The following is a 26845-nucleotide window of genomic DNA, read 5'->3' on the forward strand; positions in this document are numbered from 1 at the left end:
TTAAGTACAAAAGAGAAGTTCTCCAAATCTTGCCAAGGGCAATAGACCATGAAGAGGAACAGTCTCTTACAACTCAAAGCAGGTAACTTAATAGTTATTTTGGGGGGGGAAAGTTTTTTATTTTATTTTTTCCACTGAGGGAAAGAAAATCAGAATGCAAAGAGAGCTGGAACTGCATTATCATTCTAAGTAAGATCATTGGTCATGTGAGATGGAAAGATGGTCGGGATCCCAACTGCCTGAATCTTGGACTGGTTAGGTTAAGTCATATTATAAGTTTTAAGGCAGTGAGGGGGTTGCTAAGAGAACAATTGGATTTAAATAGTTATCTAACTCCCAGCTTCAGCAACAAAAAGCTGAAGGAGGCAAGAACTGACTGTTTCATTCCTCAGGGGTCAAGGGACAGAATGTTTCCGTATGATGGATTAAATTTTTTAATTTAAAAAATTTCCTCCACTTTGAAGAGAAAGAATGCCTAAATTTGAGGTCATTTTCTACTGAGGCCAATGGGGTAATTAATGTCTCCCCCTGGGAAAGAGCAATATGTTCTTTCAGAAATCCTGGTAAGTTAGAGGCTAGAGTCTTAGGGCAGAGATGGCCAGAGATCAGCTTGATGAGAAGCTGCAGGTCCTGACTATAAATAGCGCAGCAGATGACATCAGACAAACATTGTCACCAAGTTAGTCCTTGCTCTTTAAAAATCTAGCTGTTGGGTAAAGAGTTTTCGGTCCTTGTCAGTATTAGAGGAAAATTTCATTGAAAGAGGGGATGTAGGGAAGATAGGTTCTGCCTTTAAAAGACCAAAGATGGAGATTTTATAGTCTTGGAGAGAAAAAGGGAGAAATAATAGCTATTATAAACATTGTTTATATGGAAGTCTTGGTAGTAAATAGATAATTACCTTACTGTGTACTAGAACATGCACCTTTGCAAAGGAGGCTAGGCATCTAAAATTCAGTTAGGTAAGATTCCTGGCACACAGAAGCTACTTACGAGGCTAGCTAGCAATTCAATTGACTTCCATTTTGGAAGAAGCTAGGTGGGAAGGTTGGTTTCTATACTCAACACAGTTAAAGACAAAAACTGCACAGTCAAAATCACCTTGAATTACTTAGAAAGGGACCAGGATGGAGACAGGCAAGTCACATTTCACTTGGTCCAGCAGAACCAGTTTTTCCTCCAATGCAAGAACAGATCACTGTTTCAATGGTTGACCACCAGATGAAGTACTTGAATTGACTTCACAGGCCCTATGTTGCACGAGAAAATGCTTAAACACTACAACCACCTAGGGAGATGCTTCCACAATGAGACCAGGCAAAAGGAGAGTTACTGATGGAACAGCAGATGTCTCCCTGTTCAAGCCAAGCTGGGATTTGTGCTCACCCAGTGGCCAACACATCTACCAGCACGTTAACATTTCTCATCTCTCTTCACCAAAGGCCTATAGCTATAACCGTGTTAAATATGCATTTGCTATTACAACAGTGATATATTTGTTCTCCACGTCATTGCCAAACTCTGCAATACCTACTCTGCTGAGGCATGAAAGTGTATGCTTCTGCTCACAGGAACAGGTTGTGAGATTGAAATATAAAGCTTACTTTGAATTAGAGAAGCTGTGTGACAAGGGAATCCTAAATCTTAGGTATGGGTAGGACGTTATCATCTGCTGCTTCTGAGGGTCACAGAGCCATTTTGGAAAAGAATACAGAGACCAAAATTGATAAAACTTTTTTATTGGTGATGCTCATCCTCTTCAGAGGTCAGTAGGAATGATAATGAGGTACATATGACTTGCCATGGGATTCCACACGTGCAGGAGTACAAATCCTTTGTGTTTTGATTTCTCTTTGTGCCATTTCTGTTTGGACATAATTTGAAAACAAGCTTGGCCTTTGTACTTTCTAATTATGTTAAGATAAAATACTCATAATGAATGCAGTATGAGATTCAAGTAAGCCTTTGGGATCCTAAATCCATCCTAAGTAATCACAGGCTTTAAGATAAAGTAAACATACACATTTACCTAAGACAAGTACTTTTGTATATGTATATGTTGGGGCAGGGATGGGTCTCATGTAAAATTTCCATGAAAAATCACAATCAGTTCAATAATACACTTTTTAAGGGTTGTTTATCTGGAAATTAGGATAATCAAAAGACAACAAAACATACACAAAGAAGCCCACTTTTAAGCAAACCTTTGTTTTTTAAGCAAAAATTCGGGGGGAGGGGGACAAAAAAATTCTGAAGGTGGTGTATAGTTTTATGGTAGCTGTGAGGACTTTCAGCAGCTGGCTGATTTCTTCATATCAGCTGGCATGACTGGCGAATGACATTTCCATGAAAAGCTTTGTCATCTTTCTCTTCCTTCTACAGGCCTTGGTCTTGTTTCCAAATGATGATTCAGTGAGGGTGTAAGGTCCATGACCTATCTACCTGTATGGTTAGTGTCATCCACTTTGGGCAATTAGGAATTGATAATAATTAGAATTAGATAATAATTATAGATGAGAAAACCCTGATGAAGTATCAGGATGAGTGAACATAGATCGTGGGGCGAAGACCAAGATTTTATAGGTTTTTAAGAAGATATTTAAATTTTTGCCCCTATCAAAGAGAAGGGTTTTGTCATCTGGTTTACAATCAAGACCTAGTCGGCTCATCATTCTGAGCAATAAATTTTCTTCTGGGTTAGGAAATCTCATCATGAGACTTGAGATATACTGGTTTGGAAAGTTTCCTCAGTTTTTCCTGGCTTCGAAGTCCCCGGCCTTGTAGTGGGGTAAGGCCCATTGGAGGCAGATGAATCTGAATAAGAATAATGATAATATTAAGAATTATAATCATTACAGCTGCTTATTCCTTGAGGATTTACTAAGTACCATGCTCCCTGCTAAGCACTAAATCTACATAGACTCATTAATCCTTAAAATCCTTACACACATTAATCCTTATAATAATCTCATAAGGAATTAGATAACAATTATAGATGAGAAAATGGAGAAGTTAAATAAGTTGTTCAAGCCTATATATACATTAAATGGTAGAGCCAGGATTTGAACCCAGATCTGATTCCAGAGTTTGTGCTCTTTGTCATACTGCCTGCATGGAAGGAACAATGACCACAGATCACATGGTGAGATGAGAATCCAAAGGCAAAAAAAACAGTTTGGGTAGATAAAGCTATTCTGTACAGATCAGAAAAGTGGGACCAATCTAAATGCCTACTATACAGCTGCCAGGTAAATTACAGTATATTCTTGTAACAGGGTATGTGGCAACCATTTAAAAAGATGGGAGGCAGAGATGGCCAGGACAGATGACGTAGAATAAGTAAGCACTAAACAGTATGTCCAGGATCCCATGTACCTTAAGAAAACATATATAAACGAATACAGAAAAAAGACAAAGGAGATATTACCAAACTATTATGTTGAGCCAATATAGTGTAAAATTACTGTTTTTATACGTAGGTCAAGAGTAGAATATTGGCACTTTCACATGATCCAACCGAACAGTTACAGCGGTCACTTCTACAGGGTGAGAATTTTGGACCATTTTCACTTTCTACCTCATGCACTCCTCTAATGCTATTAACAACAAACCTTACTTTTATTATAAGGAAAATAAAAATATTTCCATAAAAAAGATGAAAGTCAAAAAGAGAAATCTATCTAAATATGGGCTAGCTTTCCCTTCTATATGTGGGAAAGTTGTATGAGTGGGAGAAATCAGGCATTCATTGACATTTTAGATTGCTGTGATGGGTTGGCGGCATGCAAGGATAGCTTACTTCCAACAACATGCCTCCCACAGAAGCTCTAGACTGTTCGACAAACTCTGGCCCTCTTGGTACACGTTCTTGGAAATAACTGGGCTGGTGAGGAGAAGTACCCACTACATGTTAACTGGAGTCACACTTACTGGCCGTGGATAAGGAATCTGGTAATGCAGTCCAATTTCAATCCTGGCTGTGCATTCATCTATACACTGTTTAATCAGTTCTGTGTCTGTGAGCTATTAAAAAAGGAAAACAGGTGAGGTTCTTAGCATCTTTCTAATGCTCCTTATGTAGAGGTGTATATCTTCAACTTTCTCAGCTCATCGGTCGGTAACTTAACTGTTGATACTTTAAAAAATCAAAAGCAATTTAATATAAAACTTATTGTGGATTAAACTTTTTAAAAAATTATGGCAATAGCTAATACCTGCGCACAGTAAAACATTATTCAAATAACACAAAAGGATATAATATAAAAACAAAATTTCCTTTTTACCCCTGTCACAGTTCCCCCTTTTCAAGGACCACAATTATTGGCAGTATTTGTCTTCCCAGGGATATTCTACGTAGATAAAAGCATACATGTATATATTTAGGTTTTTTTTCCCTACACACAATAGCTCACTTTGTTCTGAACCTAACTTTTCCCCCAACAAGTTGTAGCTCCTTCTATATTTAGAGAGCTGCCTGTTCTTTTTAAGAGCTGCACAAAATTCCAACATAAGGCCGTGTTATAATTTAATCAATCTTTTCCTGATGGATATTTAGGTTATTTCCAGTCTTTTGCCATTATAAACAGTTCTGTTATGGATCCCACTAAAATTGTTTTTGGCTTACATGCAAATATATCTAAAAGATAAATTCCTAGAGAACTGCTGGGTCAAAGGGTATATGTTCATGCATTTTTAATTCTTACAGATATTCCCTCTGGATTCAAATTAACCCTCTAAGAGTTTGTACCAATTTATAGTCTCACCAACACCCTGGATGAGAGTGCTTCTCCACATCTTCTCCATGTAGATCAAACGTGAATCCAACTGTTTGAGCAAGTGCTGTCTAGAACCCCCCAAGTAAGATATTGAGGTATTGGAGAATGATCCGCCTCTTATTTTGAACTGTAAACTGCCCTGTTCACTGGTAAGGGAAAGAAATGGCTTTTTAAATTCCCAAATAGTCAAATCATGGTAGTCCAGTTTCAAGTAAAGGGATGACAAGTTCATTCTAAAAACCAAAACGAAGGTAGGAGGAGAAACCCTTACATTTCAAGGATGGAAAATGAGTCAACACGTGGCTCTGCTAAGAGTTTGCAAATGGGCCTCAAAGCAGAGCTGGGATTGTATCAGTCCCAGATGACACCCACAGTGACATCTGGGCCAGCAAGTCTTGGAAATTCCAAGGGCGTGCCTGTTCTATGGCACCTTTTGGAGCAGAGAAGAGTTCTAGGAACTGCAGTGCACAGAACTACAGCTGGGTCCCCTGGGGCAGAGGCTCTGCTTTCTGACCTCTGCTTCTCAGAAGCTGTTGCTCTGATGTCCACATTGGGAATAGATTTCCATGTTCCCATTTGCCCATTAGGATTCAGAGCAATTCATGAAATACCTTTGGATTATTATTAAAATCTTACAGCAAGTGAAGTTCTAAGAAACAACTTAAGTCTGCATAAGGGACTGGAGAGAAAGAAGCCTATCAAAAATATGTATGGCTGAGGGGGCTGAGGGCTCCCAGGACTCCAGCTGTCCATCTGAACAAATCTGGGTTACAGTTCTCCAAATTCAGTCATTCAGAGGCTGCCTTCAAGATTCTGCTATAGCCACACACCATTTAAACTAACATTAAACTTGTCTTTAAATGTACTGTCTCCTAAGCATAATATTTGTGTAGTTATCTGATATGCTATTTTCTTCCTAATACATGGCAAAATAAGTACATATCTTAAAATTAAAAACCCACGTACCTCCTCCCCAGACACAACAAAATAATCTTATTTAGGTTGCATCACTGGCACACACTTCCTTCTGACTCACACCACACTGGGCCAGTCCAAGCAGAGGCAAAGGAAGGATTGATTACTGCCATAACTGAAAACCCTAAAGGCCTTGATCAGTCCTCACATAAATGAGCCTGAAAAGGTTTAATGGGCACATACTGCTATGATATCTCTTCAGCACTGGGCTAGACACTGTGAGACCATGGTCCCTGCCTTCAACTATCAAAGTTATTACCTGGGCAGAATAACTATGATGCATAAAGCTACAGAAAAGGCATGGAGGCATGTAATCAACAGGGCAATGACTGCTGCAGATTGCTCTAGAGGAGTTCAGAATAGACTGCTGTCATGGGGTTGAGTGAAGGCAGAGAAATTGAGGAAGACTTCCTGGAGAAGGTAAATGCTCATGAATTTAGTGACAACCACAGGCAGGTCCCATGGGATATATAAGAAAGTATAAGACATTGTCTCTGTGCTCAAGGAAGTGGCAGTCTGGTTGGCGAGACCACTCCAACATAAATGAAACAAAGAAGAAGGAATATGACCAACTACTTAGGGACAGGCATAGGTTATAGGGGTCTCTCGACTTTTTGATTATTTACTCCTTTCAATAAAAATTTCTGAGCCCATAGCTCCTATACATGTATTCACTGATTTATAAATATATTCAGTTCATTAAATATATCAAAAACCTTATAAGTATACACTAAATAGGCATTTTAATTTTTTTATTTAAGCATTTTATTAAAGCTTATTTTTTTAGTAATCTCTACACCCAGTGTGGGGCTCAAATTCACAACCGCAAGATCAAGAGTCCAATGCTCTCCCAACTGAACCAGGAAGGCGCCCCATAAACAGATATTTTTAATGGATACAATAAAAAATAAAGAGAAATAGCACTTGTAATATTTTATTTCCATTCCTCAGAGAACTGTTGAAGGACTACATGAGGCATATACATTCTGGTGTGTGGCATGACAAGTTTGGAGAAGCTGGAGGGAGGTCAGAAAGGCAGAAGCTTCATGAGTAGGTTGGTTTTATGAAGCAGGGAGGCCTCAGATTCTGAGAAGGGGAAGATACTATAGTTTGGGAGGTTTCTTTATAGTGCTTACCCCAATTGTAATTTTTTCATTTCTTACCATCTAACTCTGAAACATCTTTGAGGGATCCTGTCTTGGTTTTGCTCATTTTATGTCCTCAACATCTAGTCCAATGTTTGGCACACGGTGGGCACTCAAATACTTGCTGAATGAAAGAATGAGAGCTGAGAGTTGCAGAGTGGTGATAGGAGCTATGGCAGAAATGGGCAAGCTGGAGAGGGGAGGCATCCTGGTGGAAAGAGGAGTTCTGCTTTGGATCATTACGCCTGGGGTGAGGTCATTTGGGAGGCTGGTGAGGGGCTGACACTGGGTTTTCAGATGTGGGAGCTGGAACCCTGTGGTTGCACGGTCCCTGGGCCTCAGCGCAGAGGGCTGACTTTCAGAGGATCCTGACAGCTGGCAGGAGGGTGTGTGGAGAAGACAGGACCCAAAAGGACACAGAGACAGGGGTCAGAGGGAAAAGTAAAGACAGTATATTGTCAGGAAGTGTCACGAGGGGAATAGTGACAGTATTGACTCCATGAGATCAATGAGAAGGAGGCAAGAAAAGTCAGAAGCAGAAAGCCTCTTTCCATGCTTAGTGCCAGGCAGTCTTTGTAAGGAGCTAAGAGCCAATGCTTTATAGTCTGTTGGGATGGGTCGCATCAAGCCTCTTACAAATGGTTTTTGGCTCCCTGGTGTCTGGGTGTGCAGTTCCGTTAAACTACTTAATGGAGGCACTATCTTACCCAATTCTGTGGTCCCAGAGGGCAAACTCACTCTGCTAGCCAAAGAGGCTTGAGTTCAAAGTGAAGTTGTGAAGGGAACCCTGTGTCTTTATCCTATTCACTCCCTTCTGAATGGGTTTATACTCGGAGGCCTTGAATAGTTTATGAATTTAAAAAAAAAAAGTTTAACTGTGCACCTCCTGTGGGAGGGGCTGGGAACAGACGCCGTGTGTGCAAACTGTTCCTCCCCTGAAAACCCTCACTGGCCTGGCTTCTGTCACCTGGCTCACAGGGTCTTCCCAGGACGCTGAGGCACTGACAGGCTGGACTGAGACCTTAAACAAATGACCAGAGGAACTCAGGCTGGGCTCTGCTTCCCAGTGGGTGGGCAAGTTAGCTAGCCCATGCTTCTGGGCCCTCCTGCCCAACACTCTGCAACTCTGACCTGTGCGGTTCAGTCCTCTCAATTTTAGGATGAGAAAGAACAAATATCACAAGAAACTGCCCTCCTCCTTAAGATCTCCAATTGGGGCCTACTTACATTTTTGTTTTTCTGGAACAGTGTTCTGGCTTCATTTAATATGTACTGTTTTTCTTTAATGGTGTCTTCCATCTGCCCTGATGCCGCCTGCCATTTCCTCACAAGCCTGAAAATTCTGCGGTAGAGGCCAAGAACTTCTTGTCGTGTTGCTGTTGTCATCCTCAGACCCACCAAAATAGAAGAGGGAAAATTTGCATGAAAATTCAATTTGACAGTAGGCAGCTAGGCAGATGTACATTTTTTTTTTAAACCAAGCTCTTTAATTAGTCTGGAAATAATTGCTCTTTCTCAACAGATCTGTTTGGTAGCATTGCCAGAACATGCTATAGGAACACCTAGCTATCTGTCAGCCATGCTGGTATTATCACCCCATGGTTCAGAGTTCATATTTGCTACAATGGCCATTTTTACAAACACGGTAAACCAAAATTCAAATCTACTACACTTTATTTTTTTTATTTTTTTTAAAGATTTTTTTTTAATGTTTTATTTATTTCTAGGAGAGAGAGAGAGACAGCGTGAGCAGGGGAGGGTCAGAGAGAGAGGGAGTCACAGACTGAAACAGGCTCCAGGCTCTGATCTGGCAGTCAGCACAGAGCCCGACGCGGGGCTTGAACCCACGAACCGCGAGATCATGACCCAAGCGAAAGTCGGACACCCAACCGACTAAGCCACCCAGGCGCCCCTCAAATCTACTACACTTTAAAGCAGTAAATTCTTTACATCATCTTAGGAATGATGCTTTTAGTATGTATTTTTGTGAAATTACAGCACTTACCAGAGTGCCTGGAAAAGGCACATTCTGAATAACTACATTTTCTTTTTTTTTAAGTTTATTTATTCTAAGACTGTGTGTGTGCGCAAGTGTGAGCAGAAAAGGGTCAAAGATAGAGGGAGAAAGGAAGACAGAGAATCCCAAACAGGCTCTGTACTGTCAGCATGGAGCCTGATGTGAGTCTCAAACCTATAAACTGAGATCATGACCCAAGCCGAAATCAAGACTCAGATGCTCAACCAACTGAGCCACCCAGTGTCCCAAATAACTAAAATTTCTAATTAAGTAACTTGAGTTTAATGCAGGGATAGCAAATTCAAGCATGTCCAGGCCTGGCAGCTAACAAAATGAGAGAACCTGGCTGGGTGGAGACAGTGGCCAGGAGAAGANGGACAGTTGCTACTCAGCATCAGGCAGCTTCTGCCATGAAGAAATGAGGGCCTAGGAATGCCAGATTTCCTGATAGTTATTAGTAGGTAGCAATCCAGATTTTTTAAAATGTGAAATCTCAAAAAAGATACTGATTTCATTCTTTTTGAAAGTGTGAGTATCATGAAGGCCAAACAAATTGAGTCTGTAGACTCCGTTCTACCCAGAGGCTGGAAGGTGGCAACCTCTCTTTTAGTTCATCATAACCTTGTTGAAAATATTTCTCAAAACTGTTGGTCTGCTTCCTTGTCCATGTAAGAACTATATAGTAAGTATAACTGAAGATCTTGCTGATGACTGAAGAGCTTGTGGCCTCTTTGGGTTTTTACTCTGAAACATCAGTTTTAATTTCAAGAAACTTGGCTGAGTCCCAACCTAAGTATATTCCCCAAAGCTAAATGCATTTTATTTATTTTTTTTTAGGGGGGAGGTGGAGAGGGGCAGAGACAGAGAGAGACAGTGAATCTGAAGCAGGATCCAGGCTCTGAGCTGTCAGCCAGAACCTGACATGGTTCTCCAACCCCCGAATCATCAGATCATGACCTGAGCTGAAGTCAGACACCTAGCCAACTTAGGCACCCAGGTGTCCCTAAATGCATTAAAAAAATTAAATTCTTGTCATTTTATTTTATCTGAAATAGTTCAGATATACAAAAAGATAGAATATACTTTACAGCCATATATTTACAATGTATCTTAAATAAATTATATACCTACCCCTACCGTATCCCCTTCCAATCAAATTTCCCTTCCTTTGTCCTAGTAAGAATCACTATCCTGAACTTTTTTTTTTTAATTTTTTTTTTAATGTTTTATTTATTTCTAGGAGAGAGAGAGAGACAGTGTGAGCAGGGGAGGGTCAGAGAGAGAGGGAGTCACAGACTGAAACAGGCTCCAGGCTCTGAGCTGGCAGTCAGCACAGAGCCCGACGCGGGGCTCAAACCCACGAAGCGCGAGATCATGACCTAAGCGAAAGTCGGACGCTTAACCGACTAAGCCACCCAGGCGCCCCACTATCCTGAACTTTTTATTCATCTTCTCACACATATCTTTACACTTAACATTCTATAGTACTGCTTAGCAAGTTTACAAACCTTACACAGCTGACCCTTGAACAATATGGGGCTTATGAGCACTGACCTCCACATAGTCAAAAATCTACAATAACTTTTGATTCCCCAAAACTTTACTAATAGCTTACTGTTGACATGAAGCCTGAGAACATAAGCAGTCAATGAACACATATGTATGCATATGTATCATCTACTATATTCTTATAATGAAGTATGCTACAGAAAGGAAAATATTAAGAAGATCATGAAGAAAAGAAAGTACATTTATAGTACTGTTCTGTATATGCAAAAGAAATTTAAATGTGCCTAAGTGGACCTGCATAATTCAAACCCATGTTGTTTAAGGTATTATGTCCTGCAACTTGCTGTTTTTGCTCCTGTTTGTATGCTTCACCCATGTTGTTACATGTAGTCCTAGCTCATACGTTCTCAATACTGCAGTTCAGTTCCAGTATACTTGTCTATTCTCCTGCTAATATTCTACTGATGAACATTAGGTGTTTCCTTTTCTTTCTCTTCTTACTTATGCGAAGACTTTAGACTATGTCTTTACTATTTACTTTTACTGCTATATCTAAAAGAAATTCAGAAGGTAAGGGAAGACAGAAAAAAAGTCTCAATACTAAAGAATTCTGATTAATCACATTTTAGAGAATGAATATTGTAGTCTTTTAAAAAAGGGTACGCTGGGAAGACAAGAACAGATCCAGGCACTGGAACACCTCGTTATGAGTACTGGGCTTTCCTAGACAGGCTCATCAGGATGAGGAAGTAGGTTTCTCACTGCCCTTTGGGAACACGACTCAATTCCAACCCAACATATGGGTGTAACATATGGAGACTGTATGCTTCAGGGTGGTCCTGAGCACATGAGAACTTGGGCAGCTAAGTGCAGATGGGAGCTGGGAAGAAGTGAGTTCATCTAGAAGTTCTAAGTACCTGCAAGGAATTTACCTTAGAATTTCTTTTGAATATGATTGCCTCCCTGCTCCCTGACCCTGGTGACCTTTCTTGAGCCATGAGGAATGAACCAAGGCTTAATCATTTGCTGAAAAGGTCAAAAGCACTGCTTCACCCAATTCAAAGTAAAAAGATGAAAGTTATAATCAACACCAATTCTGACGTCCATGGGTGCCTCACAGAAAAAAATGCTTAGGAGAAATTCGTAAAAACCAGGAGAGAACATCATTCTTTGTGGCTAATCGTAATAAAAACCCATGAGATGATGACTTTTCCTGGTAAGGAAACAGGTTTCTGAGTTTCTGGTTCTCCCTAAAACTCCATGGTTTCATATGAAAATACGTGAGTCAGTTCCTGTGAGGGACAGAGAGTCTGTAACTACGATTAATGATTGCTTCACTTCCTTGTCATTAACAGATGAAAGGAAGTGTCATGCAGTTGAGGAAAGGGACAGAGGTATGGCATATTAAAACAGTAGCAACCTTCTCCAAAGCCTGACTTTCTTTGGTTTCTTTCTATTACTCGAAAGAGCCACAGCTTCAAACTGTAACTAATCATATACCATAATCAGATACATGGCCCTGCAATTAGGGTACTCAAGGTCACAGGCAGTACTTAACTAACAATCAGTACTTAATAGGACTATTTTCAAAACACCTTAATTAATGTATTAAGTGTTTTGAAAACTAATCCTGAAAGGGAGATTAAGTGATATCTACTTCTCCAACATCAGATGACCCAGAAAACCCAAGTCCCAAAGATTTCCAGAGAGAAGGGTCTAGCACTGTATTCCCCATTGTACACTATTAGCAAGTCTAGCTTAACAACACTTCGCAGTCTTCAGAGAAAAGTCAAGAAAAGAAAAATGCCTCTTTTGTTGTTTTCTTACTGGATTTCTTTCAGTTCTTTGAGGGAATCATGTTTTCTTACTATAGGTAGGGGTATACACCAATACTATTTCCTCTTTCTAAAAGGCTCTTTCCTGACCCCCTCTCTTTTACCTGACTCACCCCTACTCATCCTTCAGTTCCCAGTTCCCTCCAGTTCCCATGAACATCTCAGAAAATCCTTCTCCCTCCCGTCACCACATGCATTGGATCAGGTCTCTGTTGAACCTTCCCATGGATTCCTGAATTTCTTCTTTGTGGCACTTATCACTCAAGTAATTATGGTTTTTTAGTGTCTGTCTTCCCCCAATTGATCCTCACGTTTATGGTGATAGTAATAATGTCCATCTTATTTACTGCTCAATCCTTGACACCTACCCAGTTCCATAACTGGTGTTTAACAAATGCCTGCTGATAAATGAAAATATCTTATGATATGGAAAGCTTGGGATTCTAGAAACAACTGAAACTGACCGTGTAAAAAAAACTTTGTTTCAAGTGCTTTCCCCTTTGGTTTATATTTTTGTCTTTGTTCTTAGGAAGCAACCTGTTTAGAAAAAGTGCCTTTTCCCTAAGAATTTTCCTTCCTATGGATTTAATGGCTTGAAACCAACGTTTATTCCTTTGAAGCTATCAATGATCTCTCACTACTGATGCAAAGCTTAGATGGCTCTTTACTAGTCTCATGGGTTGATCTGATGTAATGAGGTCTACTGGGATTTTCCCACAGGGAACATGAGGAATATCAAATTGTTTAGAGGATGATATTTTTTAAAAAGATTTTATTTTTAAGTAATCTCTACACCCAACAGGGGGCTTGAATTCACAGCCTTGAGATCAAAAGTTGCAGGCTCCACCGACAGAGCCAGCCAGGTGCCCTTAGAGGACCACAACTGAACCAGTCTCAACTGGCCACAAAATCTATTCTTATAGAATTTTTAAAGTTTTGTAACTTTTATTCTGAGATTGACATTTTGTCAAACTCATTTGACATTTTACTTCCTAGCCCCAAAGCCCCAGAATGAGGAAAGGTAAGAGATATGAAATGTTCCTGGGAGGAAATGTGACTAGAAACTGGCCTTTTCTTCTTCTTTTAATGCTTATTTATTTTGAGAGAGAGCGCTCTAGAGAGAGAAAATACTTGCAAGAGAGAGAGAGCACACGAGCAGGGGAGGGGCAGAGAGAGAGAGAGGAAAAGAGAGACTCCCAAGCAGACTCCATGCTGTCTGCAGAAATCCCGACACCAGGCTTGATCTCACCAACCTGATCTCACGATTATGACCTCAGCCAAAATCAAGAGTTGGACGCTAAACCAACTGAGCCAACCAGGTATCCTGAAATTGGCCATTTCTTAAAAGTGTATCCCATATATACATAGTACCAAGAAAAAATTCACAACTAAGCATCCAAGTGAAGACTGTGCCACTAAGAAAAGGCTGACAAATGTTGTTGCTAGTGTGGTTTGGTCTCTGGTTGCAGTTGGGAGAAGTTCCCCCTACAGCAGGTGTCCCAAAGACTGGTTGGGGAGGTGATAATTTTGGATGTACAAAAATTGTGTAATGTATTATAATAGCCTATCAAACCCACAATTTAATAGTGTGACTTTGATTTCACAGAATACAGAGCTTCCTTGAGATGAATATATTATAAAAGGTTTTTTTTAATGTTTATGTTGAGAGAGTATGCATTTGCAAACAGGGGAGGGGCAAAGACAGAGGGAGAGAGTCTCAAGTAGGCTCTGTGCTGTCATCACAGAGCTTGATGTGGGGCTCAAGCTCGTGAACTGTGAGATCATGACCTGAGCTGAAATCAAGATTGGGCCACTTAACTAACTGAGCCACCCAGGCGCCTCTGTATTAGAAAAGTTTTTAAAGCTGGCCTAAAATAGGGGTAATAACAGTAAAAATTGTGATGTAGAGTGCGAAAAACACAAGTTTTAAAGCTACAGCTCTAAGGCACTCTGCAAGGTCATGCCTTGGTGTTTATTCTGGCTGAGCCACCATCTACTTACAATGCTTATTTTCTGCTAGTTACCACACCCCACCTAGTTGACACCTATTTGCTCCCAAGTTTTTCTGCAGCCCCTTTTACTCTGCTTCTGTCCTAGCCAGCTATTGATATTTTGCAATTTCATTGAGTCTTTTTCTTCATAGTCTCTGAATTCCTGCAGGGCTGAGACTGTTTTTCACACTAGAATAATTATAATAATACTAAACTTTGCTTTGTACTTACTGTGTCAGAGGCTTTGCTAGGTGCTTTACATATGTTAACTCCCCAAATCACCACAATTCTTTAAGGTAGTGAACTACCATCACCCCTTTACAAAGCAGGAACCTGATGCAAAGAGAAGTTAAGTAACTTGCCCAAGACCACATCGGCTATGAAGAGGTAGGGCTGGAGGAACCTCTCTGGCTCAGTTTGCAGAGACTCTAGATCTCAGGGTTGGGAGTCAAGCCTCAAAAAAAAATGGGGCGCCTGGGTGACTTGGTTGGTTAAGCATCCGACTTCAGCTCAGGTCATGATCACACAGCTTGTGAGTTTGAGCCCTGCATTTGGCTTGTACTTGTCAGTACAGAGCCTGGAGCCTGCTTCAGATTCTGTGTCTCCCTCTCTCTCTGCCCCTCACCCACTTGTGCTTGCTCACTCTCTCAAAAATAAATAAGCAGTAAAAACAAAAACAAAAAAAAAAAAAAAAGAGGTGAGGCCAGGATTCAAATCCAGACCTAGACAGTCTGGAGTCCAGCCCAAACTTTTAATTACTAAATAGAATGCTCAATCTCAGTAAATGTGGTTGAATGTCTGTTAACTGCTTTAAAGAGCTTGGCTAGTTTGAGACAAAGGGAACTCAACAATTCTATTCCCTTCTCACAAACAGCAAAAGACCGTTTTTGGCACCTTGATATGAATAACCTTTTAATAAGGTTTTCCATATACCATCTGCCCTTTTTTAATTTTATTTTTTTTGAGAGACAGAGAGAAAGCATGAGCAGGGGAAGGGGGGGGGGAGAGAATCCCAAGCAGTCAGTGCGAAGTCAGACTCAGTTCAAATTCATAACCTGAGCAGAAATCAAGAAATACACACTCAACTGACTGAACCACCCAGCACTCCCCCAACCTTTAAAAAAAAAGTTTATTTACTTATTTTGAGAGAGTGAGAGTGTACAAGAGTGAGTGGGGGAAGGGCAACTGCCCATCCTTAATAATTATGTTGCACATCAGCACCTGAAAAGACGCTGTGCACTTGGCAGGACTGGGATGCTTTTCCATTCGCTATGGCAACTCTCCAAAAGGCATCACTCCAAAAGGAGCGGACATCACAGAAGACTCGCCAGGGCTCATTTCAGTGCTACCACTCTGCAGGCCTTACCCATCCCTCCCAACCATCCATCCTTTTGGTACCCACTGGGACCACGCACAGGAGATTCTAGGGACACACAACCTTGATAAGCAGCCGTGGTCCCTGCCCCCCTGAAGCTTACATTCTAGTGGCTGAGTAGATAACATACAAGAAAAACAATTTCCAATGGTGGTATGTGCTCTCTAGGAATGAAACTCGTAATATGACTCAAATGAAGAGAGGCAGGGTTACTTTATTTTGGGTAGTAAGTGGCAATTGAGTTCTGAATGACATGAAGGTCTCTGTTCAAGGGAAGAGTTAAGGGAAGGGTGGTTCAGGAAGAGGGTGGGAACCAACAAAGGCTAATAGGTGGTAAACAAGTCAATGTTAGTGCAGCAAGAACCTGTGGGGAGGGTTAGGCCACAGGTGAGCAGAATCTAGCACAGGTTGGGAGGGGAGGCCCTGGAAAGGAGTTTGTACTCTACAAACAAAAGGAAGACATTGGCAGATTTTAAGCAAGCTGGAGTATCATGGTCTAATTTACATCTTTTATTTTATTTTATTCTTTAAATTTTTCTTAATATTTTACCGAGACAGAGAGTGAGCAGAGGAGGGGCAGAGAGAGAGGCAGACACAGAATCCAAAGCAGGCTCCAGGCTGTGGGCTGTCTGCACAAAACCCAATGTAGGGCTCGAACCCGTGAACACGAGATTGACCTGAGCCGAAGGTAGATGCTCAACTGACTTGAGCGAATGTGCTGGATTTGGGGGCACCTGTGTGGCTCAGTCAGTCAAGCATCTGGCTCTTGATTTCATCTCAGGTCATGATCTCACAGTTTGTGAGACTGAGCCCAATATCAGGCTCCACAGCGTGATCCACAATATGGAACCTACTTGGGATTCTCTCTCCCCTTTCTCTCTGCTCCTCCCCTGGTTGTGCTTGCTCTCTCTCAACACACACACATTAAAAAAATAAAATAAAATGTGCTGACTTTCAAACTATATCTTGCATGTGGTGAAAAAAGTTTTGCCTAATACCATCTAATTGACAGGAGATTTGGGATTCAGAGCCAATAAACCTGGATGATTATTTCCCTGACCAAGAGTTTTCCCATTTTTATTTTGGAGTTCGTAATGGGGCGGTAATTAATCTCCTAAAACTAAACACAACACATCACCCACTCACCCTTCTACTTCGTGATGAGTGGAAATAGTGAAAGGTCTGGGTAGGTTTCAATCTACACAGCACGTGCAGACACGCGGTATGTTTATGTTTGGCTTTCTAAGAGGCCTGCGGGAAGATATGCTGGTATTAGGGCATTTATCCACTTCACCCTTTCCCTCACCTTTGGAAAGACCATCACAGCATGAACACTGAGGAGTTTAAGAGCAGAGATGAAAATTCCTTCTCCAGATGAAATTTATAGAAGTATGACTCTGGTCTCAGGAATGTCAAAATTCCCACTGTTGGACTCTCATGAGGCTTTGCCTTCTACTTAAGAAAAAGTGTTGCAGTATAAACAAGGGACAGAAAAGGCAATGGGAATTAACTGACTTTCAAGCCCCAGGTAGAAGGAAAGACTCTGGCCATTCTTTCATTATCTGCCCCTAGGTGGAATTTTTCTTTTTCTCATCATAACTAATGAATATAATATAGTTAAATTTCTCTCCCAAGCACTTTATGATTGGGTGGGCAGTGGAGATTATGAAACTCACCAAATGAAATCACTGTCTGATGTGTTCATTGTGCACCCATGCTGGCCGGTCCCTGTCCCTAGGCTGGCTGCCCCATCTCCTTAGATCTGGCACCCCCTTTTTGCCAAATGAAGGTCCAAATTCACACAACTGAAATATTCTTTGCCTAGCCATTGGTTTTTATTCTTGGATTTCAATTTCTTTTTGTAAAGTGCCTTCTTCATGCTGAAACAGGTTCAGTGTCTCTGCTGTGTGTACTCCAGGCACCTCCAGCAAACTTGTATCATAAATTCATCCTATTCTAGCGTAAGTTTCTGTCTGGTTTACCTTTCTTCCTCCATTGTGTGTGTTTTGGGGAGGGAGAAAGAAGGTTGGAACTATGCCTCATTCATCACACTCTTGGGCACAAAGTTGGAGCTTGAAATATATTTGTTAGAAGAATAAATATACACACAAAGAATAGTCACCAGTAATGTCCATTCTCATTCTGGTACATACGTGGTGGTATGTGGGCCACGTTTCCCAAGCGAAGACCCTAGAACACTTAAAAATACTAATAACCCCGGGCGCCTGGGTGGCTTAGTCGGTTAAGCGTCCGACTTTCGCTTAGGTCATGATCTTGCGGTTCGTGGGTTTGGGCCCCGCGTCGGGCTCTGTGCTGACTGCCAGCTCAGAGCCTGGAGCCTGTTTCAGTCTGTGACTCCCTCTCTCTCTAACCCTCCCCTGCTCACACTGTCTCTCTCTCTCTCTCCTAGAAATAAATAAAAACATTAAAAAAAATTTAAAAAAAAAAATACTAATAACCCTGACAATGATGTTTTCAAGAGTGCTGCTGTTGAGTGTCAGGTTTGGGGAGACCTTATCAGTTCCATCCTTACAGTTATAATAATGTAACCCTTACTCTTAAGTTCTTTAAAGGCCAGTAAGGGTTGGTCCACTGGAATGAAATGATTTACTGTTTCCATGAAGCTTAGAACCAAGCATATAGAAAAAATATGGTTCGGACACATTTTTTCTTGGGAAAAAAATCCTTCTGGGGAATAAGATCCATTGCACCCAAATGCTCAGGGATAGAAACTAACCTCCAAAATTGTTATTTAAAGCTTCTGTCATTTGGAAAACCTCTAGCGAATTGAAATGCTCTCATAATGCCAAAGCAAACAGATTTTCTTGCCCGGGAAAGCAGAGTAGAGAATGACTGTCTTGGTTTTAGGCATTCAAACTTTTTCCACATATGTAAGGAACAGAAGATATAATGCAACTAGTGAAAAAATGGGTTCTGAAGTGGTCAGACATGGGTTTTAATACTGATTTAGCTATACTGGTAAAGTCTTCCTGAGCCTCAGTTTCTGAAAAAGTGAAATGGGCTAACAGAGCCCTCTTCAAAGAGTTGTGGTAAGGATTACTTATGAGATAATCCATGTAAATCACTTAGCACTGGGAGTTAACAAAGGCAAATGTCACCTAAATAGGAGGAAATTAAGGAGGAACAATGACGCCTCTTTTATCTATGCTAAGCTTTGTCTGCAGAAGAGGGAAAAGAAGCATGTTGCCTGTTGGTGAATTTATTGCTTTGTGATAGTGATGGATTTTCCTAAAGCTGTTTCCCTCTGATCATTAATAATGCCTGTACAGTAAAGGGCTATTGTTCTTCAGTACAAGTAAATAACCCTGTCGGAGGCACTGCTTATCTTCAGACCACAGCACATACTTCTTACTGGAAATATAATGCAGGTGCCAACACTGAAGGCATGGCCAGACTTCCCTTCCTATTTTTTTTTCCTTTATCTCTTACTCCTTGCTTATCCTTTGGCTTGTTTTTCTCCTACATCTCTTATATTTCCTACTTTCTGGTGTACACCCATATCCTATACAGTATCATCCTTACTCAAATCTAATATAATAACTTTCAAGTTAAGCTGTGCCCCACACATCTCTGCCCTCTATCTCCCTTCCTCTCAATTAGCATACAGACAGGCAGACACACACACCCCACGGACTTGTTTCCTGTCCTGGATTCAGTTTTTGGTTACTAGAATCCAAAAAGGGAAGTGTAATGCCACACACTGTTTTGCAAATCTCAGGATATGCTTGTGTGGTGTACTTAATCATACCACAGCTATTCTCTGAAACACCATCTTTTCACACAGAAAGTGACAATATGGTGTGTCAGAGATAGGAGGCAGGGAGTGGAAGGTAGATGATGTTTTCATTTTACTTAAAGGAATAGAAATTAGGTTAGGCCCTGCAATATGGGAAATCTCCAGAACACAGGGAAAAACCAAAAATACTGATGTCTGAAAGGCTTCTAAATTATCCAAAACAAAATCATGTGAAGCAAGTATGCTCATTCTAAATATACCAGCATAGGAGCATGCACAAGATTATACTTGTAAGGGGAACTCCAATCAGGCAACTGTAACCAAGAGAGATATAGCTCTTTTTCCCCTCAGAGACAGAAATTCTAAATGGAAACCAAGTTTTGGCCCTTCAATTCAAAAGAAATGGTAGTATTTGTTTCCTTATTGGCATATTTTAGGAGACAAAGTAAGGGTCAGTCAGAGGGGGTAAGAACCAGTTAGCAGAAGTAGGATGAGGTGTTAGACATGTGTGGGTGTGTATGTGTGCTGGAAATAGATGAAAACTAGGTCAATGCTAAAAATCAACCCCAACTATTCATTCATAACTACCCAGAATTTCACCCCTTCATAGGAACTAGGAAAGTTGGAGAACAAGAAACACTTAATTTAGATTAGCATTTAAATCCCTCCTTTGTGATAATTTCTTAGGGAAATGGATTAGGAAACTGACTAAAGGGCTTTGGTTATAACATTAGATACAGCTGGAGTTTTCTAGCATTTGACCCTTGATCTAACCATATGATGAATAACTTCACGTTGAGTAGTGGTCCCTGACTTCACAACAGTTTCCAAATACCCTCCATGTATCAAGTATCTACCAAATGAGCAACTTTTCTCATCTGCAACAGAGCTCCTTACTAGACAAAATCCCTTGACAGCAGGAGCAATGACTGGTCCATCCTTATGTGTGTGAACTGTTTACACCCAGAACACCTTCAAGCTCCTGCAGTCCAGTGCTGACCTACAGAATGTATTTCCTTTTTACATTTATTAGTATTATTTATTTATTTATTTATTTATTTTTTGAGACAGAGAGAGACAGGGCACGAACTGGGGAGGGGCAGAGAGGGAGGGAGACACAGAATCGGAAACAGGCTCCAGGCTCTGAGCTGTCAGCACAGAGCCCGACGCGTGGCTTGAATCCATGACCATGAGATCATGACCTGAGCCGAAGTCGGCTGCTTAACCGACTGAGCCACCCAGGCGCCCCTAGTATTTATTTATTTTGAGAGAGAGCACGTGAACAGGGGAAAGGGGCAGAGGGAGATAATTTTAAGCAGGCTCCATCCCACAACCCTGGGATCATGACCTGAGCTGAAATCAAGAGTTGGTCACTCAACCAACTGAGCTACCCAGGCGCCCACACAGAATGTATTTCAATGAGGGAAATATTCTCTAACTGATGTCCAGCAGGGTAGCTAGCCACTGGCCACATGAAATATGGTTACTGCATCTGAGAACTGGCATTTAAAACTGTATTTAATGCTGATGCATAGGAGCACATGTACCCCAATGTTCATAGCAGCACTCTCCACAATAGCTAAAACATGGAAAGAGCCTAAGTGTCCATCAACAGATGAATGGATCAAGAAGATGTGGTTTATCTATACCATGGAATACTACATGGCAATGAGAAACAATGAAATCTGGCCATGTGTAGCAACATGGATGGACCTTGAGGGTGTTATGCTGAGCGAAATAAGTCAGGCAGAGAAGGACAAATATCATATGTTTGCACGTATAGGAGGATTAGGAGGAACTTGACGGAGGAACAAGGGGGAGAAGAAGGGGGGAAATGGTGGGGGAAAGGGAGAGAGGCAAACCATGAGAGACTCTTGAATGCTGACAAAAACTGAGGACTGATGGATGTGGGGGGGAGGGCGGATGGGCATGGAGGAGGACACTTGTGGGGAGGAGCACTGAGTGTTATGTGGAAACTAATTTGACAATAAACTATTTGTAAAAAAAATAAATAAATAAAAAATAAAACTGTATTTAAATACCTACATGTAAAAAATAAATAGCTCCATGTAGCTGTGGCTACTGGGGAACAGCACAGCTCAAGACCAAGAACTGCAAATCAAATGCCCACAAGGGTAAGGCAGACAGCTGAAAACAGAGGAGACCTTTGGCACTGAGCCACATACAAAGGGGGAAGAGGCTTACTGGCTCCAGGGGACTGCTGCAGTGTAGAAACTTTAGGCTAGTGTTGCCAGATTCTCTTTTTTCAAATGAAGCTGAAAAACTGGATTTTGATGTCTATTTTTTAAATGTTGGCAAGTCAATTTTAAAAGGAATTTAAATTCAAATCATTTTGGAGGCAGAACGATATGTTTGCAAGCAATAGCTAGCTGTATTGCCCATTTGCAATCTCTAATTTAGACCAACCCCTTCAGCTCAAAGAAAAAGACTTTCTCCAATGAATGCCACTGCTGGTCAGCAGCAGATCCAAGACTGAAACCCAGGCCTTCTGATACTTCTTCTAATATCCTTTCTAGATTTTATGAGATTAACCATATCTAGATTGTGGCTGGCAGTGACAGCAGCAGCGGGACAAAAGCCCCTTTGTCAGAGCTGCTGAAGTCCGTGACTGATACCTTATGAACACAGTATTCCTACCTATCTATAACCCTTTGAGCAAAAAGCTCTGTACTAGAAGCAAGACACAAAGAAAAAATAGCCCACGGGGGAGTCAGACATATGAACAATTAACAAGCAAAGTCAGGCTTGCTGTAATGGACACAAATCACCTGCACACAAGTCCAAAAACACTGACAGCTGAGGGAGGAAGAGAAGGAAGAGATCTGAGCCAGGGTTTAGAGGATGAATAGAAGCTGGCTGCTGGGTAAGTGAGTCTCACTGATGTGAGTAAGTCTTACTATTGCAGGATATTAAGGGAGCCTTCTTTTATCTCCGAGGCTTTATCTGTGTCAAGTCTCCTTTGCTGGCTTCTCTTCTTCTCCAGGGAATCTCTAAATGTCTCTTAAAAAGCCTGTGTGTTTTCTCTAGGACTTTTCCCCTTACTTGTATATCCAACTTCTTGACATCTTCATTCACCTGGATGGTTAGTAAACTTATCAAACCTAGTATATTCAAAAGAGAACTTAGGATATTCCATTCCAAACTGTTCCGCTTACTAGTTCTCCTTGGTTCCTTCTCGTCCCATACATTTCACATCCAATCCGGCAGTAAGTCTTGCAAACTACTTCCAAAATGCATTCTGAATTTAATGATCTGCATTTCCACTGCCACTACCCGTTGGCCTACTGCAACAGCGTCCTAACAGGTCTGACAACTTCTACCCTATTCTATCCAGCAGCCAAATCATTTTTTTAAAATGTTAATCAGGTCAGGTCACTCCCCTTCTCAAAACCCTCAGGTAACATAACAGCCAAACCCTTACCTTGGGCTAAAATGCTGTTCTTGATCAGGCCCTGCCAATTCGCCACCACAGACCACTTTGGCCCTTGTGTTTTCCTCCAGCCACCTGGCTTTCTCGCCGTTTCCTTTCTCAAAACCCTTTCCGTTGGCTCTTTTTTCCACCTAGAAAGTCCGTTCCCTGGCTTCTCTTTTTTCTCGCAACTCTGTGAAACCCGGCCTTCTATGAAGAGCTCTACCCGATTAGAGTGGCCCTCCTCCTATCTTCTACCACTTCATCCGGTATTATCGTCTTACTTGCAGATATCTTCTTCTTTATTGATTTACATTTTAACTTTAACTTTACATTTTAACTTTTTTCCGGACTCGAAGTCACAGAGCAAGGCCTCCGTCTGGCTCTGTTTGTAGACCGAGGTAATAAGCTGGTTCTCACTATTCTAGACAGTCTCCATAGCCTGTACGGGGCCTCGTTTGGATCAACCTTCCCCAGCTTGACGCCTCTCGCCCCAAGAATAGCGCCTGCTAATCTCCCATTTATATTCGGGAATCCAAACGATTCAGAAACGTCTGAGATGGGCCCCAAATAAGCATCTCAGCGTCCCCAACCCAGACATTCCCTTCCTTGCCCTCGGGCCACCTCCCTAGGCAGGTTCCCGAGGCCAGTGGCGACGACACCGAGCCGCCCTCGCGAGGCTGGGGTCACACAAGCACGTCTCCTAGCAACGTCGCACCCCCGCCCCTACCCCATCCCTGCCCCTGGGGAGCCAACCCCTTCCCCCAGTCTCCCGCGCCAGGAGTCAGCGTCTCCATCCCCTACACTCACTCTGCGTCAGTCCTGCCTTCCCCCACCCACAGAAGCGCCGCAGCCTACCGCGGGCTAGGAGGAGGCGGCGCCGGGAGTCTGGCAGAGCCTCGGCGGACGGAGGTCGGGAGGTCCGGTAGGCCAGGCCGGACCAAACCACCCGGAGGACCTCTATGGGAGCATTAGTTCCAGGTCGGGGGTAGTCACGAGTCTCCCTTAAATTTCATCCTCTAGCCCATATTCCGCTGTGTAAGCAACAATATAGCCTACTCCATCCTCTCCCTAGTTTCCCTTTACCTCTTCCGCTATCCTCCCCCCAAATCTAGTCAAAAAAATGGTCCAGTCCAAGCTCCTCCTAGCCCCCCCCTCCTCGTCGCTAGGTCTTTGCCCTTACTTGGCTACAGCTTCGTGCGTCTTTGCGTACGTTGTGACGCAATNGAGAGATGAAGGGGCGGGGGTTGGGTACCTTCGAGAAAAGGGGGTGGAAGGGGAGGAGTGGAAATCAGCGCCTTGTCTGGACTGGCCCCTTTGGAAGAAGAGGCTGTGAGAGGAGCCTGTGGCGTGTCAGCCGCAGGGCTCAAGAAAACTTACCTACTGTCCCTGCCTCCCCCCCGCCAGCACCCCTCAACCCAGGCCTGGGGATCTGGGGGTTGGAGCTGCCCTGGAGAGGGTGCAGACTCTGGTTCTCTGCCCCGGGTAAGCGCCGTTAAGGTAGGAGTCCAAGAGGGAGGTGGTGGGTGAATCTCCAGCTCCCTCCTCCCTCATTTCCCTCCCCACCCCCATCCTTCTCTTTAATCATTAACAGTCCTGGAATTAAGGGGCTCAGACCTGAAGGCCTTTCTGTGCACCTTCGCTACAAACGATAACCATCTGTGCCTGAGGTAATGGGGCTGGAAGCTCTGCCTGTATCCTGTGTAGGAAGTGGGACGGGGTGACAAATGTATTGTTTTTTTCCATTCCCTTTCACCCCTTTTATTCCCCCATATACACCCCTCGTTCCCACTTCAGCTCTCTGTGACTAGATGGTAATCATGGTGGTTTTTCTTTTTTCTTTTCTTTTTTTTTTTTTTTCTTTATGGCACTTGTACCCTGATTACCTCTTTTGAATTTGGTGTTCAGCCTCTATCCCAGATCTTGCTGCAAGCTTTGTAATACTTCAGTTACAGGCTGTGTCACATTGGGAGTACCTCTCAATGCCTGGTAGCTCCAAATTAAGATGAGCATTTTCTCCTATGAATACTGGAATTCCTAAGTCCTTGCAAGGATTCCTAAATGGCATCATAGCCCAGGAATCAAAGTCTCTCGTTCTAAATACTTTATGTGTGAGGAATTTATGTTGTCAACTCTTTCCAAAATGATTTGATGTTAAGCTAATTCTGGATTTCTGTGTTTCTCTCCACCCACACTTCATGGTGCACTTCAGAGAACAGAAAACCCGGTATTACTTTTTTGTTTCTGCAATTGGACAATAGCTCTTTTATCTTTTTCTCCGTTTTTGTGTCAGGCACACAAGTCTTCAGTGGCACATTTGACTTGTGCTGATTTCCATCTTATTTAGCTGTTTCTTTGCATATAAGTGGTCTTAAATGACAAAATATGATCTGTGTTGTTTTAAAGAAGAATACAAACCAATAACGAATGTGCAAAAATTATTTGAAGAAAGCAGAGATGATTGGAAAGAAAATCTCTTTATTGATATTCTGTTGGTTTAAGAAAAAATCACCAAGTGGTGCTCTTTTAGCTTGTCTTAGAAGTTTTAGAGTGTAATGTAAGAATTCCTATTTTGGTGTTGATATTTTCTTTGGAAATCCTCTGTTGAATGTGGAACTGTGTTTTCTGAAGAACTTTAATAATTAGTGCCTAAATATTAGGGATCCTTTGATTAGAAAGTGTCCATAAATCCTAGCTCTCTATAACTGAGTTTATATGCGTATTGCTAGAAGAATTATCATAACGGGCTTCATCCGACTCATTAGGGCTTTCAAGCCTGATAAAACAGAATATTTAATGCTTTGATTGTACAACAGCATGTTTAGGTGTCTCACAGAACTGTAACAAAAGAATGATTGCTGTTCTTACCTTAATTGATTTGGAACCATTGTATAAAAAGTCCAAAATTCATTCATTCAGCAAGCATTATTGTCTAGCGAGTAAGTGCTAGCTAGTATTTTGGGTTCTGGGTGGACAAAGGTAAACACAAGCATAAGGTCTGGGCTCTTGTGGAGCTTAGGTTGGATTATGTGGGAACAGAGAATAAATAAGCAAATAAATCAGATTTTGATAAATGCTGAACGAAGTAGAGTGATGTGATAGAAAGTGACTGGGATGCAGTCAAAGACCTTGCTTGAGGAGGTAACACTTAGGCTGAGCTTTAAATAAAAAGAAGCTAGCCATGCAAATATAAGGGAGAAGACTTCCAGGTCCTAGGACTAGCTAGTACAGAAACTGACTGGAGTGACTTGGGTGAGTTCCAGGGTCTGGGAAGAAATGGGTGGGGTCAAAGGGGGTAGGGAGGTGAGGGAGGATGGGAAAGAGGAGGCAGTAACAGACAGAGCCTTGAGCAAAGAGGAAATGAAAAAAGTCTAGGTCAGAGAGGTAGAGACTAGGCTGAGAACAGGTAGGCAAAATAAGAGCAAGAAGGAAATAGAAAGTGATGCTCCTTTTTGATCAATTCTGTTTCCTTTCCTAGAGTATTATCACTTACTGTTTTGCAAGTACTGTTGGACTATTGCGATAAAAAAAATTGCCCTGCTGAGAGTGGGAGAGGAGGCATCTGTGGTCACCTGGGTTTTTTCTGGCAGATAAATGTCAACCTGTGTTCAGAATTCAACAGAATGTTCAATTGAGAGCACACTTTTTCCTCTTAGAGGATTTTGTCTTATATGTTGCTATTTAAAATTGCTTAGTGGGTACCCTGAATATATTCTAATAAATGAATCCTCCTTTGCTTCCAGCTGTGTATGAATGTAGGGTTGAAAGCTGGGTAAGTGATAATAATATACCCCTCTTGGTCTACAAAGATGCCCATCAGGATCTAAGTTTGAGGTTGTTCTTTGTAGGAAGGCAGGTTTTATGTTGCAATATTTCCACTCTTGTCTGGTCTGCCTGATGACTAATAACACTGAGCTGAGGTGTAGGTTAGTGCTAAAAGTTCACTCGGTGGATTACAGTAGATAAATGACCATTGTGGGCTCCATCCCACTATGTCGGCATCCTTGGGCTGGCACATAACCAGGGCATGTAACCT

General features: G+C 41.8%; 1 protein-coding gene across 5 annotated transcripts; it reads right to left on the reverse strand.

The window, feature by feature from the left end:
- Positions 1–1723: 1723 nt before the first annotated feature.
- Positions 1724–24011, reverse strand: LYRM1 (LYR motif containing 1). 5 transcript variants are annotated; one of them, XM_077760535.1, is made up of 4 exons: positions 23993–24011; positions 8123–8282; positions 3931–4023; positions 1724–2814 (listed from the first exon to the last, which is right to left on the reverse strand). In XM_077760535.1, exons 2-4 carry the CDS (start codon positions 8279–8281, stop codon positions 2698–2700), a joined length of 369 nt encoding a protein of 122 aa, XP_077616661.1. In that variant the 5' UTR covers position 8282; positions 23993–24011; the 3' UTR covers positions 1724–2697. The 5 variants fall into 5 exon arrangements, with proteins under 5 accessions (XP_077616661.1, XP_077616658.1, XP_077616657.1 ...); XM_077760532.1 differs by lacking the exon at positions 23993–24011 and adding an exon at positions 23668–23747; XM_077760531.1 differs by lacking the exon at positions 23993–24011 and adding an exon at positions 23620–23705.
- Positions 24012–26845: the final 2834 nt, after the last annotated feature.

This window comes from Crocuta crocuta, unplaced genomic scaffold (genome assembly GCF_008692635.1).
Source record: "Crocuta crocuta isolate KB4526 unplaced genomic scaffold, BGI_CrCroc_1.0 scaffold73, whole genome shotgun sequence".
Taxonomy (NCBI): Eukaryota; Metazoa; Chordata; class Mammalia; order Carnivora; family Hyaenidae; genus Crocuta; species Crocuta crocuta.

Bases quoted from the DNA above. Each gene is read 5' to 3' on its own strand.
- LYRM1 (XM_077760535.1), bottom strand. From the start codon at position 8,281: ATGACAACAGCAACACGACAAGAAGTTCTTGGCCTCTACCGCAGAATT. The intron at 4,024-8,122 runs GTAAGTAGGCCC...CTTTTTTAATAG, and splicing joins TGTTCCAGAAAAACAAAAAT to CTCACAGACACAGAACTGAT. The intron at 2,815-3,930 runs GTAAGTGTGACT...ATTCTTATTCAG, and splicing joins AGATTCCTTATCCACGGCCA to ATTCATCTGCCTCCAATGGG.